Source organism: Notolepis coatsorum, assembly GCF_963971535.1.
Source record: "Notolepis coatsorum genome assembly, chromosome: 17".
Classification (NCBI taxonomy): domain Eukaryota; kingdom Metazoa; phylum Chordata; class Actinopteri; order Aulopiformes; family Paralepididae; genus Notolepis; species Notolepis coatsorum.
This window is the reverse complement of record NC_140181.1, coordinates 62,967,900-62,987,181: the sequence shown is the minus strand read 5'-3', so window position 1 is coordinate 62,987,181 and position 19,282 is coordinate 62,967,900. Positions and strand designations below refer to the sequence as shown.

At 40.8% G+C, this 19,282-nt stretch overlaps 1 protein-coding gene across 1 annotated transcript in view; it reads left to right on the top strand.

The window, feature by feature from the left end:
• LOC311243731 (nicotinamide/nicotinic acid mononucleotide adenylyltransferase 1-like) overlaps positions 1 to 17,631 on the top strand; it is a 45,936-nt gene extending 28,305 nt beyond the window's left edge. Inside the window, exons 3-5 of the mRNA XM_084333070.1 lie at positions 3,797 to 3,980; positions 6,711 to 6,835; positions 15,524 to 17,631. Coding sequence (XP_084189196.1) covers positions 3,797 to 3,980; positions 6,711 to 6,835; positions 15,524 to 15,924 — 710 coding nt within the window. The 3' untranslated portion in view covers positions 15,925 to 17,631. The remainder of the gene's footprint in view (positions 1 to 3,796; positions 3,981 to 6,710; positions 6,836 to 15,523) is intronic.
• The last annotated feature ends 1,651 nt before the right edge of the window (positions 17,632 to 19,282 follow it).

The following is a 19,282-nucleotide window of genomic DNA, read 5'->3' as shown; positions in this document are numbered from 1 at the left end:
CACCAGACTATAACTTTTTTCAAATACCCAGAAAAAATAAAAGGGGCGGAGGAGTTGCAGCAATCTTCTCCTCAAAACTCTTGTTTAGAATCACAGAACTAGGCGAGTTCATGTCGATGGAATATCTTGCCATTGAGCTCAAAACAGAATCAACTATTATTGTCACAATATACCGCCCGCCTAGACACTCACCAATATTTATACAGGAGCTCTCTGAACTGATCTCACTGTGTTACCGGATATGATAAGGTGATCCTAAATGGAGACTTGAACATCCATTTTAATAAGAAAACAGACTCCAAAACTATAGAACTAAAAAATCTCCTCGATAGCTTTGACCTAATACAGCATATAACAAATGCAACTCACAGGCTTGGGAATACACTAGACTTAGTTATAACAACAACTGGGCTAAGCATAACAAATATCTCAATAACTGAATTACCTCTCTCCGACCATCACTGTATATTTTTTGATACTCATAACCCTTACTAAAACAAAAAAAGAAATCATAGTTAAAAAGAGGCTCCTAAACGACAAGGCTGAATCAAAGTTCATTGATCTTATCAGACTACATGAACCACACAATCATGACCGCTCTCTAAATGAAATGGTAGAAAATCTCAATGATGCAATGTCACCTATATTAAATTCTGTCGCCCCATTAAAAACGAAAAAGAAGAAAACTAGAGCCTCGCCCTGGTTGAACTATAATACGGTCAACAAAGAAAGAAAATGTCGTGCAGCGGATCGAAAATGGAGAAAAACAAAAACCACCATATGCCTCTGATATATACAAAGATGCTTTAACTGCTTATAATAAAACCATCCGCTTAGCAAGGAAAGATTACTTCTCTAAAATCATTACAGAAAATGCTGGAAACTCCAGAATCCTTTTTTCCACTATTAATGTACTACTCAACACTGCCCCTACACCTCCTCAGTCATCAACAGTTAAGTGTGAAGAACTTGCACTATTCTTTAACAACAAAATAACCTTGATCAGGGCCAGCATTACTCATGATGGAAATAAAGCTGATTGCGGCAAACCGCGCAATGTAACCATGAGAAGTTTCACATGCATCACATTAGATGTACTCTGCAAAACTGTCTCAGAATGTAACTCCTCCACCTCAGACATTGACCCTATACCTACAGTTTTCTTCAAACGGGTATACCTACAGTTTTCTTCAAACGGGTGTTTAATAGTGTTTCAAGCCCTGTGCTAGATATCATAAACACTTCCCTTAGTACTGGTATTTACAACAGCAGTTGTAAAGCCATTACTAAAAAAACCTAACTTGGATAGTAATGAAATGGCAAATTATCGTCCAATATCCAACCTACCATTCATTAGTAAAGTACTTGAAAAGATAGTTTCAGTTCAAATAAATTCCTTTCTTGAAGAAAACAACATCTTAGAAGAATTTCAGTCAGGATTCAGAAAATATCATAGCACTGAAACTGCCCTCACCAAAATAATCAGTGACCTCAGACTAAACTCTGACGAGAATAAGATCTCCATCCTTATCCTGTTAGATCTCAGTGCAGCATTTGATACAATCGATCACGATATTCTAATCGATTGTCTTGAAAACCATGTCGGTTTCTCAGAACATATGCTGGGCTGGTTTAAAACATACATCAGAGGGAGGAAATTCTATGTTAAACTAGGAGATCACATGTCTGATATATACGACTATGGAGTTGCACAAGGGAGTTGCTTAGGTCCTTTACTCTTCTCCCTTTACATGTTACCGCTGGGTGATATCATCAGAGAACATAATGTAGATTTCCATAGCTATGCGGATGATACACAACTGTACATATCTGCTGAATCAAATGATACAGCGATTAGCTCCATTACAGACTGCTTACTGGCAATAAATAAATGGATGAGTAAGAACTTCCTGAAACTACTTCCTGAAACTAGACGAGAACAAAACTGAAATTCTAATTATCGGCTCCAAAACTAAAAAAGAAACATTAATAAAGAACCTGGGGGGACTAACCCCTTGGATCAAATCTGAGGTCACTAGTCTTGGGGTTATCATAGATTCAGAACTGAACTTCAATTATCATATTAGCAAAGTGACGAAAACATCGTTCTTCCATCTCAGAAATATAGCAAAAGTACGACCATTTATTAATCAGAACGATGCTGAGAAGCTAATTCATGCATTCATATCTAGCCGGTTAGACTACTGTAATGCACTTTTCACAGGTCTCCCTAAGAAAGCCACAGAGAGGCTTCAGCTAATCCAAAACTCTGCAGCCCGACTGCTAACTAGAACCAAAAGGAGAGAGCACATTAGTCCAGTCTTAGCTACTTTACACTGGCTTCCTGTAACATTTAGAATTGACTTTAAGGTTCTTCTCCTTACATGCAAAGCTCTAAATGGACAGGGACCTAGCTACATCGCCAACACTCTAATAAATTACACACCAGCAAGAACACTGCGATCATCAGCTGCTGGACTACTAGAGGCTCCCAGAAGCAGTCAAAAGAGGATCGGTAATGCAGCCTTTATCAACTATGCCCCAAAACTATGGAACAAACTACCCCAAAACATCAGGGAAGCCAACTCGCTAGACATCTTTAAAAGACAGGAAGCTATCTCTTTGCTCAGGCATTTCACTGATAGATATCTGCTACCACCTAGTGGCAAGAGGAAACATCAGGGATATCCTGACACAACTTGTACTTACCTGCACTATTCTTACCCTGCCTACTCTTATACACTGCCTATCAAATTCATGTGTCGGTTATTGCACTTTTTACTTCTTACTGATGACTATTTTTAAACTGAATCATTTTAAACTATTTTTATTATTTGCTAGATCCAAATGTGAAACACTGTGATTATTTGTATTACTGAATAGAGAGCCTATTAGGATGCTAGATCCTAATGTGAAACACTGTGATTTACCATACCTTGCTATGCTCGCTCATGCCTGTATTTTTTATGTCCGTTCTATTTTATAATTTTTAGACTATTTTTAAACTGAATCATTTTAAACTGTTTTTATTATTTGTGTTACTGAAAACTGTAAGCGGAGAGCCTATTGGGATGCTAGATCCTAATGTGAAACACTGTGATTTGCCATACCTTGCCCGCTTATGCCTGTATTTTTTACTGTTGTGAAGCACTTTGAACTGCAACCTCTGTATGAAAAGTGCTATACAAATAAAGTTATTATTATTATCTAGCGTTTAGGCAGACAAATGACAACGTTCTGGAATATTCCAGTAAAAGGCGATTATCATAGGCATGGGTTGTTTTTCCCCTGAAAACGGGTGATTTTCAAAATGCTATCAAACGGAAATGAAGCAATAAAAATACAATCTGCTTTGACAATGTTGACTGGAAAATGATTCTTTGATAAGCGACGGGCAGATTAGACACAGCCATAATTTAAAACATAGATTAGGCGATATTAACGTTAACATTGGCCGTGGACCGTGGTGTTCAAGGGGGTAAAAAGGAAAACACGACTGGCGCTCAAAGTGTTAAGCATGGCGCAGAAACACGGACATGTCCGTGGTCGGGCGGGAATGTGTTAAATCAAATATGCAAGCTTTGAATGATAATTATGCACCCTCTGACATCCTGTGATAACACTACTGAAAGGGTTTTAAATGACATGGAAAGGAAATGTAGATTCTAAACGTAAGACTAGACTGTAATAATTATACTGCGCTTCATATCATAATTATCTGCAACAAAAATAAATAAACGCAATATGATATTTTCCCCTGTATTGTTCAGCTAACTCCACTTGCTCATCACCATAGGCCAGTACAGAGTGGTGAGAGGCATCATCTCTCCGGTGGGTGATGGCTATAAGAAGAAGGGTCTGATTGAAGCCTGCCACCGCGTTGAGATGGCCAGACTGGCAACAGAGAGCTCCGATTGGATCACAGTGGACCCGTGGGAGAGCTTGCAGCCGGAGTGGGTCGAGACAGCTAAAGTGGTTCGGTGAGTACTCGTTAAGTGGACAGGTTGACGTGACACCTTTAATGACTTGTAGATTCCAGTGACAAGTATTTCTTGTTGGCTTGTGATGTGACCTAGCTAATTCCTCAAGGCTTCTAAACCTGTAATCTTTAATGGGACAGAATGGATATCATTAGAACATCAATTTAAAACATTGGGCCAATCCCATCTACGCAGATCTACTAGAGTAGTCTTGATACAGTCACCCTGTCAAGGCTAACCGCAGTAACTCGAAAAAAGTCCAAATTGAGTTATGAGTGAAATTGAACTTGTCAATAAATGTTTTATCTTGTGACCAAGTTTCAGATGTTAATGTCGCTCAGTTTTGGAGATATGGGGTTTTAAAAACTGCAGTAACTACAAAATCACACTCAAAACCCAGGCAGACCGCAGTAACTTCCACACAGTGAAACTAAGAAAAATGGTTTTAAAGTTTTTTGACTTGCCATCCAAAATGTGTTCTAGGTAGATAGATGATAGTACCCAGATTTAACATGTATTAATGAAGTAATCTTTAGGCATACAAAAATATGACGTAATTATTTTAATTAACCCCAAAAAATCAGATACTGCACTCTGCTGCAGTGCAGTAACTTCAAATACAATGTTGTTTTCCCTCCAGATTTCATAACTTAACCTAGCCTTTTTTCAAAATGAAATTTAACACCTGAATATATTGGAATGATGATGATCCAAATAAAATGGCTAGGTTAAGTTATGAAAGCTGGAGGGAAAACAACATTGTATTTGAAGTTACTGCACTTTGCCTGTACATTACCTGTATAATTATTTAAGGAAATCGTGCAGCAGAGTGCAGTATCTGATTTTTTGGGGTTAATTAAAATAATTACGTCATATTTTTGTATGCCTAAAGATTACTTCATTAATACATGTTAAATCTGGGTACTATCATCTATCTACCTATAACACATTTTGGATCAAATCAAATCAAATCAAATCTATTTATAGGGCCCGACAACACACGTTAATGTCCCCATGGGCCGTACAGGTCTTCTTTAAACAAGTCAAGAAGACAACATAACAATAAGTCAAGAACAGAACAAGAACACTAGATGAATGCAAATAAATGAAAGAATGCAAGCACTCCCAGACATACCCCACGCGAAGGTAAGGAAAAACTCACTAAAACCTAACAATAGGGAAAAAAAAAGCTCCACAGGCAATGTGGAGGAGAGAAACCTTAGAAGGGCCGTTCAAGGGGGGATCTCCCTTCTTAGATGTCGGTGATAGTAGTGTTGCAGACGGACAGTTGGTAAGCATGCACTCATGTGTGTGGTGAAACACAGATGAGTGCATGCAATAGCAACTGTACATTTTGAAAAATTAAAGATAGAGCTAATAGCGATAGCAACTGAACATTTTGAAAGATTAAAGATAGAGTTGATAGCGGATCTATTTGAGGCACAGGGGCGGCGCAAGAGGGTCACGTCCTCCCCGTCTTAGTCACGGGACATTCAACACTCCGGTCGTTGCTCAGGGACAGCCGGAGACAGGGGGAAGGGGGGTGGCGCAGAGAGGGTCGCGAACTCCCCGACATCATCGCGGGACATCCGGCACTCCGGTCACCACTACGAGACCTCCGAAGACAGGGGGGCACGCAGAGGGGGTCGCAATCTCCCGGCCTTCGTCACGGGACGTCCAACACTCCGGTCAACACTCCAGGACAGCAAGTCATAGGAAGACAGGGAGACGGGACAGGCGTTAGACAGCTCATGAGATTGTAGTAGGCGGACATAGCAATAGATACAAGTGGTAGGCATATATGTGAATGGAGTAGATATATGAAGTAAGCGTATTATGTGAATAGAATAGAAGTACTTAACCCAGCAATGAAACCGCGTTGACTGTTAATCTGTTAACAGTCTGTTAATCAGTTGACAGGACCACGGACAGACGGCGGTGAATAACTGATCCAATGCCTCGGAGGTGCATGTAGAGCAGTCACTACAAGCTTGGCCAAGACCCCGAGGCATCCATCACCTTGGTCAGCGCCAGGAGACGGGTACTCAGAGAGAAGAGGGAGGGAGGGGGGGGGGGGGGGGGGGGGGAGAGGGGGGGGGGGGAACTTGGATGGCAAGTCAAGAAACTTTAAAGCCATTTTTCTCAGTTTCACTGTTTGGGGTTAGCCTTGACAGGGCAGAGTGGTTCTCAACCTGTTTTTTTTCTTGTGAAACATGGGATATTTGAAGTCTAAAGCCTCCAATGATTCATCTGGTGAAACAGCCTGAGAAGGGAAATTAATTATAATTCATTTTCAATACTCTAAGAAGGCAGTTGAGGTTTCCCTCATTTACAACGCAGTCTAGATTAGACTATTCTTTTTTTGGATACAATTTTAGATTAGACATATTAAGAACAGATAAAAAGGTATGAGGAAATATATAAGATAAGGAAAATAAATAATTAGCTTAGACGATTAGACATTGAATAAATAGGACAGAAAACAGATGCAAAAGGATGACTTTCTAAGTTCAATGTTTGACGATTCCTCTGGTTTTAGGAGCCACACGTCAAAAATGGTGGAGAAGCTCCGGTCTAATGGATCATCCAGTATAACCGATAGCACCTATGTGGAAAACAGATCATTTTTCAGTTTTCCCTCCACCTCAGACAGCTCTTCTCTTCAGTATCTGATCGGTGTCATCGATGTGAAGAATGAATACATGTGTCCCTGTGTTGCTGCTGACGTAGGCATCACTATGGGGAGCTGGTGGCGGCGCAGCAGAACGGAGACGACGTGGACACCGTCAAGTACGCAAAGAAGAGGAGAATCGAGGAGAATTCTTTTGAGGATCCGTCTCATAATACAAGCAGAGGTGGGCTGTTTATCCAACCAGTCGAAATTCAACATTATTATTATTTTATTATTCTACTGTTTTTGTATAGTTTATTTGTTGAGAAACCTCAGATGGGCAATTCAAAGGGGATCCCCCATCAGGATGTCGGTGGTAATATAGTGTTGCTATGGATGATGGATGGATGGAGAATAGAACAAGCGAATAATTGGTATGCATGTATACCAGCGCTTGTATTCCTATGCTTCTTTGTTCTTAGTTCTAGTATTTATTACTTTAATTTAAAACATTTCTAAGAACAAAGAAGCATAGGAATACAAGCGCTGGTATACAGGATGGAATACAAGGTGATGGCTCAAGGTCACTCCCCCCAGGGGGCAGGAGAACCACTCAGATCAAGTTGAAGTAGAGCGGGCATGGTTAGATGCTGTAGATCAGACTGACGACGGCATAAAGCAGATCCATCGCGCCAGTGGTGCTCAGATCCAGTTTTAGGCAGAACAGTCGCTGCAATCTGTATATCAACACACTATCACTCGAGACATCCACTCACAAAGAGACAGGGACAAGGGTTAGAAAAGCTCCCATGTCTGCTTATTGACATTCTAACTGAACTAACCAGACTAAGCTAAGGGCTCTGTGACCAGCGGATTTCTTTTTTATGCTAGGAATCGATAGGAGCTACGCATTTTGTGAACGAAGAGCACGAGCGGGCGAGTATTGTATAATGAGGTCAGATAGATGGAGCGGTGTAATACCATTTAAAATTCTATAAGTGAGGAGCAGTCAGATCTGGCCTGGATGGGAAGCCAGTGTAGGGAGGACAGAATGGGTGAGATATGATCACATTTTTTGGTTTTAGTTAATATCCGTGCAGCTGCATTTTGCATGTGTTGAAGATTTTTCAGGCTTGAGTTAGTTAGGCCTGAAAAAAGCACATTACAGTAATCTAGTCGTGATCAGATAAATGCATGAATTAGGGTTTCGGCGTTGGCCAAAGTTAAGATAGGGCAGATCTTTGCGATATTACGGAGATGGAAGAAGGCAATTTTGGTGACATTTTTAATATGTGCATTAAATGAGAGGGGGGATAAAAAAAATTATGTTTTATTTTATGGTGGAGCTCTGAGAGACATGACAGGTCTTATGACATTTGAGAGAGATGTCCTCAAACACAGGCATCTCTGATTTGGGGGGCCAACGACTAGCATCTCAGCAGAACATTTTGTGACATCCAATTTCTTATGGCAAGCAGGCAAGCCTCAATATTTTTTAGTTGGGAGGATGCCATTTTGTCACAGGAAAGATTTGCCTCTAGGATGGAACCCAGGTATGTAATTTCATCTTTCCTTGTGACAATATTGTCACCCACTGTAACTGAGAAGCCATTCTGAAGCCAGATTGGAATTCGTAGATTAGATTTTTTTCCGCAAGGTACTTTTCGACCTGTTTGTAGACTTTTTTTCCATGACTTTCGAGATGGATAGAAATCTAATCTAAGAATAGAAACAGGGCGGTAGTTGCCTGGGTCTAATTTGCTGCCCTTTTTGTGCAGGGGGGTCAGATGGTATGCTCTCTGATTAGTGCATTACTTGATGAATGTACAATCAAAGTTTATTTGTATCATAACAAATATTACAGGCAACCAGGGCCCTATTCCCCGTACCTAAGTCGATCAAAAGTCCCATTAGCCAGATTCAATTAACCCGATGATTGAAACCAGGCTATCCCTGTTCCTCGAAGGCTGATTCACTCTTGTTAATTCAAACCAGACTTGAGTACTCAGGATAATTGCGCGCGGCCGCCTCACCTGAAAAGGCAGCAGGTGTCGATCGCCGAAATCCGGATTTTTTAACGGCATTGATTGATTGATTGATTGAAAACTTTATTAACAGATTGCAGAATGGGTACAATACAGTACGGCTCAATAGCCTCACAGACTAGTTAAATTCATATCTATAGGCTAATTTTAAGTCCCTCATTACCCCAATCAATCATATTTATATTTCTTTAAATGTGCCTGCTGGCAGTAGCCTGTTCCACCCCAGGTGAAAATCTGCATAAAATGTATACCTAGGTAAATGGAATATTGCTCCACTTCTACAAGGGCTATTTGCATATTCTTGGTATCTAGGTATATCTATGGACCTCAGTGAATGTATTCTCAGTGTCAGAAATATTGTGTCTATTACTAGGCTTGCTTAAATTGTGATGAAACAAAGGAAAATATGAATTATGATTTTTCTTTTCATCTTTGACAGTGAATAACACCATGATAATAATGACCAGACTTAAAAAACTACCACTGAACTCATTCAGTACCCTCTTGAGATAATGTGTACAAAAGATCGAAGGAAATTAATAAAGGGAAGATGATAAAACTGAAGGTTCTGTATATACAGTACTGAATTCTCCCATCCGGACCAATGCAATTTGAAATATTATTATAGAATATAGAATATATGCTTATACATTACCTTATTATAGCCAATTCGCACATTTATATATATATATATATATATATATATATATATATATATATATATATATATAGTATCTTTCAAATGGCCGAGTTCAATTTGGATATAGTATCACCAGGCGTGCATAATAACAGATACTGATATTTACTGTAATCAACTGTACTTTTTTATTTCCCCCACAGTGTAACCATTTTGAAACTAATTTCAGATCTAACTGTTCCTACATGGTAACAATAGTGAGGAGAAACTGACTGCGTTTCAATATTTGTCAAACGTTACCTTTTGTAGCTTATTATCGCGAATCATAACAATTATTGATATGATTCATTCAGAACGCTGAACTTTGAACCACCATAGTATGTGACAGGAAGTGTAGATCGGAGAAATTTCAACGCTGGCCGATAGCTATGAATCTCGGCTACAAAAAACTACAATTCCCATGGTTCAACATTTCCATTTCCGGTTCCGGGTCAGATAGACAATTGCATATCGAAAACTTAAAACGATATAAGTACACTTTTAACCTATTGCTAAACTATTGCCAACCTAACGTTTTACATTCTACATGCATTTGTGACATAGTAGTGATGTTAATACTTGAAAACGGTTGATTTTAAAATCACAAATTATTTTCATCATTCATAAAAATATGCCTATATGATCATAATGTCAAAAGGGGTCGGTACCGACCCCGTCGAGTGGAACAGGTTTAATGGAATGAATAATCTAATGAGATCTTGCTAGCGAAAATAATTAGTTCAACTCTTTCAGAATAAGTAGATAAAAACAAGCCCAAAGAGTATCTAATTGATACGAATTAATAGATATGATATCTGTACTGTATGCGCTTAAGTATCATGTACTATATAAATACATGGTTCCCAAAGTTTTCAAGGCGCGACCCCCGAAATAACGGTGTCAGAGAGGCTTGGAGGCTATTAACAGTTTCACTATTAATCAGGTTTTAATCTGTTTCGGACATCATCCATACATGCATTGAATTGATTAACCTTTGGTTTATACTTATAATCGTGTTCATCACCCTCTTGTTCATCAGATAACAGTGCTTGAACAGATAAATGCATTTTCTCATTCATTCATCAAAACATCAAAGGCTTGCAATTGCTCATTCACTTTTCTCAAGTCACGTCCACGTCATCAAGTCCGTCAAACAGCGCATCTCCTGAGACATTTGAATCCCAGTTACAATATCACAATAACGTTTGAGTGACAGTGATACAATTCAACAATCCTCAGATTCCTCGTAATTCACATCCACAATCCACGCGTAAAGACACTTCAATTTATGCTTGAATGAAACACAATCCGGGCGGCCTCTATACTTCCCACAAGCAAGTTGTCCTTCCGCGTTGCTCTGATTGGCCATGCACGTTTCTGGTCATGTGACATGTGCGCCCAATCGTGTGACGGCAAGTTCTTTGGACGGTTAAGCTTAGGCGCTCTTTCGAAGTTGGTTAAGGTTAGAGTTTGTCTTAGAGCCCCGATTCCGAACTCTAACCTTAACCAACTGCGAAAGAGTCGCCTAAGCTTAACCAGTGATAAACTAGGCGTTAGGTCGTTTGCAGGCTGTTCAACGCGGAAATGGGCTAAGACACTGCTCGTCATGCGATTGGGCGCACATGTCACATGACCAGAAACGTCAGTGGCCAATCAGATTCGCAAAACGCACGAACCGTAGGTCAGTGGCCAATCAGAGCAACACGGAAGGACAACTTTCTTGTGGGAAGTATAGACGCATCCGGGCGCTCCGGTTAAGCAAATACATCCACAGCGGAGAATATGAAACGAATCGGAGCCAAATGCCCGATAGGTTTCATTCATTAAAAATATCCCTGCGGGATTCACATTTGCAATGCTCCGTTATTAAAATAACCTCATAGTGTGTGTCGCGACTCGCGGGTGCCGTGTAGCTATGACGTGCATTATTTAGGACAAAGTAAATCCATAGGCTGAATGTGATTTATTATCAGCATTTTAGGTCTATTATTTTACATTTCAAAAGCACCCTCTAGAAAAACGAAGCACAAAAACATAATTCAGAATGGTGTAATGGGATCTGTGAGGAAGGGAGCTGGCATTTTTTTGCGAGGGAGTAGCCAGTTTATCCAGCTAACTGAACTAAACCTGCGCTGGAGCAGGTTCAAATTTTTCGATCTGTTGCCATAGTGATTTAGACAAACCTGCTTCGTGGAAACGAAAAGCCTGACATGTCAAGTTATCCTGAAGATTATCCGGCTAACTCCGTTAGCCACGTACGGGGAACAGGGCTCTGATGCTTTATTCCTGTTGTGTTTTTAAAACTACCAGGCGGCGGTATCGAGCTACATTTCTTTTTTTAAAGATTTTATTTATAGCATTTTCAGCTTTTTTGGTCAACGCAGGACCTTTTAGCCACGCAGGACCAACAGCGGCCACGCACGACCGATAGAGGAGAGAGGGTGAAACGGGAGGGGAAGACATGCGGCATATGGCTACCGGGTCGGGGAATTGAACCCGGGGCGACCGTTTCGCAACTCAGCGTGCTATGTGGTGTGCTACTGGAGTGCCCCTCGAGCTACATTTCTTTTTCTTTTATCAACTTTTTCTCCCCATTTTCAATTTTTCTCCCATCCCAATTTTCGTATGATCCAATGGACCTATATCAAACCCTCTTTTCTTGATCCTCCAATCACAACTGTCTCTTACCTCGGACAAACAAAACAGTTGTGATTGGAGGATCAAAAAAGAGGGCAGGGTTTGAGATGGGTCTATTCTTCTACCCTCCCCTGTCTCGAACGTTGTTAGACCATGCCTCCCACTGGTCGGCTGCAATGTGGACCAAGCCTTGCATCATGTGTCCCCTCCGGTACACGAGGAGGCAACTGTCTCATCTTTTCACCTGTACAGAGCGATCTCTCAGTGGCAAGGAGTAACGCGTGGGAGGCTCACGCTGCCCCCGATGCTTCCTGATTCTGCTGTACAGGCGCACCAACCGACCTGTAGGAGTTGCTGTCCACAACGTCCGATCCCCACCCACCGGCTTTCCCACCCCCTAATACTGCCAATTGTATTAGTATGAACGACCAGCCAAGCCGGAAGCAACGCAGAGAGCTGGGCTCGAACCCAGCATCTCCTGCGTTAGTGGCGAGCGCCTTGCCCACTGCTCCACTTAGCCGCAAACCTCGAGCTACATTTCTAACATTGTATCCTGGGCTGTGGAATGACCCCAGGTCTCGGATTTAATTTCTTGTTCTCGCGAAGCGGCACAGTTCAGCCGGTTACATTGAAGCCCGTCAACTATGCTTGATCCGTATGTTATGGTCGTTTATAATGTCGAGCAAATGGGGATAGGATCTACCAGATGGCGATCAAGAAATTGGAATCTTTTTTTTTTATTACTTTCGGCCAAAGGTAAGAGCGATTTGACGTCAATTCTAGGTTCTCAGCCAGTAATCTCTCTGTTTCCCATGATGTCTGCGTTGTGTTGTTTATACCTTACTCCTCGACCTGGCTGATACACTCCATCTCCCCGGTGATGCATCCGACTCACTGGAAACGTGATACCTTTCCTTCAAACGTTATGTTTATTCCATAAACATATCCTCACGATGGAAAACGGTTCTGAAAGGTCTTTGAAAAGTATATTGAATTCTTTAATTCTACCGGTCTCCTGCTATCAGCTCGATGATGATTCGCGGCCTAGTCTTGTGGCGTTCCCCTCCCCCTCCCAAGCCTCTGGCTTTGAGGGTCGGGAGCTCAGCTCCTGACTTGCTGTTAACGGGACTGCATGTCTGGTTAGTCAACTTTAAACCGGAAGAAACTCACAGCTATAACGTCTTTCCCCTAGCAACGGTGGCTCTCGTTACTAAGTGACATGACGCCAGCTGCTAGCCCCTAGCTCATCCCCATAGGCTTCTCCCCTCTAGCCGACCAGCTATCTTTGTTGATGCGGCCGATGACCTCGGTGCTCTTATCGCTCTCACAGAGCCTGTGCCCAGACTCTGTCTGTCTTACCGTTTCCAAGTTCAACACACAATACAATGTTTAAACTAATATCTCTATAGATATGTACTTTACCTACATGTTATAAACCTTTAGACCTACAACACCTGCTAATAATGCATTATATATCCTGTATATACACACAAATGTGTTTCCCCGTTCCAATGGGATAACACACACACAGAGGAAATGTATGTCTCAGCGTTTACAGTTTAACACGGTTAAACTGATATCTATAGGTTGTTATAACCAGAAATGAAAACCATTGATTTCATCAATAGCGATCGGGCTGGTAACCGGTTTTAGTGTTCAATGTGAATGCCGTTACTGACGCTCGGATAATCAGAAACGACCCCCCCCCCCCCCCCCCCTCCCCCCTCTCATGCATTCATGATGGAACATAATACAGATAATGTGGATTTGAATCCGGAACAATAGGCGAGGAACACGTTCAGGCGAGGAACACTAGCGTCTACAATGTAATCGACGTGTAGGACTATAACTAAGCATTTCATGGATTACGATAGAGCGCTCTAAAACCATACTTATATTCACCACGGTATAACATGGGAACGTATGGATGGAATATTTTTGATGCTGATTTATTTTGCAAATAATCTCACACACATCCAAAAACAGTTTTCCACACATTAGTTTAGTTTGGCAGTTATTGAGCGTAATATTAGTAGTAGTATTAGTTTGAACATGATCGTCGGTAATGTCATCTGGGACTTTGAATCCTTGTGCTGTGTTAATTACAGCTCAATTTAATGACATGTGAAGAAATAGCAATACCTTGTGTTCTGAAGGTCCAGATTAACACATAAAGTCCATGTTTATTATTTTGTATACCTTATATATTGTTTATGTATATAAGATATATATTTCACGTCGTCTATTTACCTAACAGTATTTTATCATTTGCTTCTTTACATATGTTCCATTCTTAATGCCGTAGGCGTGAGCGCATGCGCAGTGTTTTAGAACATGCCCGGGCATAGTGAGAGAGAGAAAAACGTTTTGGCGCAGCAGTAAACAGACCGCAAGCAACGTATCTTGATAGAGAGCTGGACGGCTAATTAGATACAACCATAATATGGTCGAGCCACCATTGGCAAAGCAGAGTGACTTGTTCGAGCGAAGTGAAGTAAATAGCAATCTCTGTAGATTTGCAGCCGGGCAAATAAGGAAGTAACGTTGAGAGACTTCTAGCTGAACCCAGCGGCGTTCTGGATTCAACTACCTATTACGGACTACATGCGGGTTAGCCTTAGCATAAAAGGGCTAACTAGTTAGCGGCCATGCCAACGGGCGTTTGGAATATTAGCTATTAATCCTGCCATCGGGCGCTTGGAATACAGGAACCAGGTCCGTATGAGACCCCCTATCCAGCGACGACAGGATTATACCACGTTGGTCTGCAGCTCTCTGGAGTAGGAACTCCAGAGAATATCGTCTCCATCCTTCTCTTGCTTCCCCCGTGCTGTTCACTCCGGCTCCCTCCATTCAGAGCTCCAACGGTCTGGTACCAGTAGTTTAGGAACTATACTTACCTCGGACATTGTTGCATTGACATTATCTTAGTAACAGGAGATCTGTGCTATATAATATGTATGTTTGACTTTAATATTAAAGTGATTATTTGAACTTGGTATCACTGTCCCCTCGCAGTTAATAGAGTGTCCGCCATTTTGTGTACATTTAATGTCTGGCTAATTCATATTTAGTAGTGGTCTAACCTATCCTTTAAATACAGTCAGGGTCGTGTAGCCCCTTAGCTACACCTTGTCTTATAGGGACTGCTACCTTATCATTTGATTGAGCTGTAATTATTAACACTATAAAAGGTAAATGGACTGCATTTATATAGCGCTTTTATCCAAAGCGCTTTACAACTTATGCCTCACATGCACTCACACATTCACACACTGACAACGGAGGCAACCATGCAAGTTGCCAACCTGCTCATCGGGAGCAGTTAGGGGTTTAGTGTCTTGCTCAAGGTCACTTCGACATGTTGCCAGGAGGAGCCGGAATCGAACCGGGAACCTTCTGATTACCAGACGACCACTCTACCTCCTGAGCCACTGTCGAGCAATGTTCCTGATGACATTGTTTTTTTGGTGATGTGCCCCTTTTTAATTAAATCAACTCATCACAGCAGTATCTCATAACGGTGTCCACCCCATGGTTCCTCCCTCCCTTCTTCCGTCTCTCCCTCCCTCAGATGTCCCTCAGCTGAAGGTGCTGTGCGGGGCCGACGTCCTCGAGTCTTTCGGCGTCCCCAATCTGTGGAAGGAGGAGGACGTGGCGGAGCTCGCTGGGCGCTACGGCATGGTCTGCGTCACTCGCTGTGGCAACGACCCCTACAAGTTCATCCACCAGTCGGACATGCTGTGGAAGCACCGCAAGAACCTCCACGTGGTCCGAGAATGGGTGACCAACGACATCTCGGCCACTCACGTGCGGCGGGCCCTGCGGCGAGGCCAGAGCGTCAGGTACCTGCTGGCAGACAGCGTGGTCGGCTACATTCAGGAGAACCACCTGTACAGCGCAGAGAGCGAGAAGAAGAATGCTGGTGTCGTCCTGGCTCCTCTGCAGAGATACACAGGCTCCTCTTCCAGCTGAGGAAAGCACATTCTGCTGCCAGTTGCCTTGACATGATGTTGGAGTTTTCCTTAAGAACTGCACCCGGTCTAGGAGCTTTGCTGCCTGCCAAAGGCGAATGACACTTAACAGTGCAAGTATTGATACAGAGAAAAATTACTTAAATTATTCCATGTCCCACCAAATGTACAAAAGTACATGTACTAATAGTACACTAGATGATTAGTAGATGTACTGATAGTACATCCAGTGTACTAAGAGTATACTATACAATACATTTGGCATGACCGGAGATTAACCTTGTTTTTCTCAGTTTCACTACTCTAATTACTTTTGTTTGCCTTTGCATGGAAGCTCTGGTTTGGAGATATTATTGCTGCACTGCTTTTAATATGAAGTAATTTAATTGAAATTAAACTGTGAAGTACTGCATTATATGCTTCCAGCAGCACCTGTTCTGTAGAATAGTCCTTGTGTGGGCTCTTTTTTGCCACAGAGAGAATGGTCAGATTTTGCAACCTGAGTGAGTGTTCCTTTTGTTGTAGTTATTTTGGTTCCTGGAAAAGTACAACAGTCCAAGCAGCAGAACTGAGTAATAGATCTGTCCGCTTTGAGGTAGTCTAAATGTACCTGTCATAAGTAGGAAGATTTGAGTGTGATTTGATGTGGATATAAGAGTAGACACATTTGTCATTGTATGTGTAATAGTGAAGTCAAACACGTTGTCTTTTTAGCTGGTGTAAACAAGACTTGAATAATCATTCTACCATATCTGAAGGAGTTAACTTTTTTTAAATGAATAATGAATATGAGTTGATAGATGTAAATCAAAGTAGATTTGCAAAAATAAAAGTGATTTGCAAAAAAATATTAGGGATGTTTTGACCCTTCTCTACTTTTTTTTTCTTTTTTTATATATATTATACATTTTGTACCCCTCATTTTTACCTATACCCTCAGACTATAGTAAGTGGTATGCACAGAATATGTTTACATAATGTTCATTGTAGATTTGCAATTGAAGGGCATGATGTGTACTGAAACGTGTGAACCACTCGTTGTTTTGCAGCTTCAAAACGCTTCATTTATGTCATGAAGCTATAATTACCGAGATAACGCTGTCCTAAATACCTCGGTTCGCTAACAAGGAAATGTCCCATTGACGCATTGTCTTATTGATTAAAATGCAGGTTGTTTGTTGGATTGAAGTCCTCTATGTGATCAATCACCCTATCAATACAATAGCTGAAATGCTGTAACTGATTGCTGTCCATTTAGATAATCTGGGTCTGATTGTGTGTTTCAATAAATCTTCTATGGCTTCTTCTTGAAGTGTAACGACAAAAAAGTTATTTGGAATCACAGTTGATTAAAAGCAACTTCACTAATATCAATTCAATATTGAGGTGTAGTCTGACGTCACTGGTTGTTCCACCCGTATAGGGATTCATCATTTGAAAATGGATTATCAGCTATTGTAACAATTCTGCCGCATGGAAATTGAAAAGCTTTCCATTTTTGCACAAAATGAGTTCCCTTCGATCACTAACATTATTGTTTAAGCATTTCTGGTTGAAATAAAATTCTGATTTTTGTAATGATTAATTGCGAATATTTTCACGTTGAGCTATAGATTGTGGATGAATAAGCACAGAAAGATACACCATGCAAATGTTAATGCTTTATTTGTTTTAAACGAGACGATTTAGAAATTGGCAATGGAGAAATACATTGCGTTGGACAGAGGGTGGAACACGAAAAACGGCAATGACGTAACCACTACACCTCCCTATAGCCATATAAAAAACAATTCCAAGAATGTTTCTCATTGTAGAGTGAGGTGTGTCATTTTCATGTTGACAATCCACATTGTTGCATATGGGCATCTAGGACACAATGTCCTTTAATGTTGTGCTGTAATAGTATACAAGAAAACAAAGGGAACTAAATGTAAGGAAGATAATATTCACCGTATTTAATTTGTGTCATTCACATGTATGCTCTATAAATGAGACCGTATCTTTTTATGTATTCCTAATACTTAAATCGTGTATTTCCTGCTATAACTGCAAAAAGAATTTGCACATTGCTCATTGCACATCATACAACATACTTTCTTTTGAAACTGTTCATAGCCATTTTGTTATTAAAATTTTATATAGTATAATATCTACATCCTGTCATCTGCACTGCACACTTTTTAGAACTGTATATAGTCATCTTTTTAGTCATTTTATCTTATTTTATTCTTATTCTATGCACATTTTCTTGTATTTATTTGATTGGAAGCTGCTATGGTCGAGGGACCACAACACATTTTATTTCACTCTTTCTTTGCTGTAAGGTACTGAAAATACGTGACAATAAAGGAATCTGAATTTCCTGTAGGCAGAGAAGATTTTGTGCCACTGGATGTGCCTGACCAAGAAGGCCTTGTATGGGCAATGTCACTGGGGTTTCATGCATCACTGATGGGAGTTTATTTTCCAACCCAACTGTGACTTAAAGACATGCACTAAAGAAGAGCTATAGTGCGTGTTTTAAGTGTGTGATCGATCCATTGACACTGGCAGACCCCATAGTTTTAAATGTACACTGTGTCTGTAGTTGTATTATACTACAACTCTATACATACATCTGATTAGCACTACACTTAGTAGTAGTACTAATTTGTATATTTTGTACCCAGTTTAATCACCTGTACATTGTATAGATCAAAATATATATATTTTTAAGAATAATAATAATAAAAAAAATTAAAGTAATAAAAGATTTAAGAAAATAAAAACACACTCCGGTCCATTCAGGCAAATGCCTTGTTAAAAATTAAAAAAGATTTAGGCCCTTTTAGACACCAACGGACATGATGGACATGCTCCTCGAGGGTCCTGGAGAAGATGAGAATGTCATCGAGCATGTCGTGAAGGATGTCATTCATGAGTGCCTGGAATACCGCTGGGGCGTTGGTGAGGCCAAACAGCATTACCAGGTACTCGTAATGACCCCGGGGTGTCTTGAAGCTGAAGGCTGTCTTCCACTCGTCCCCTCTCCGGATCCGGACCCGGACCAGATAAATTGACACTACAAATCGCTCACATTAAACATTTAGACAGAACAAAGTCACGAATAAGAATAACAAAACAAATAGCCTAAGAATAGAATAAAATATACAGTAAAAATATACAGAAGTCTACAGTAAGTGTAATATTGAACAATGTTGTTTAAAAGTAAAAGTCCAGAAAGATGGTAACTGTCACCCTGTGCTCAGTGATGCAGTGAGGCACAGTGATGCATTGTAAAGTCTGATGGCTGTCGGAATGAAGGACTTCCTGTGCCGTTCAGTGCTACATTTAGGGACTGTTAGTCTAGCACTGAACAT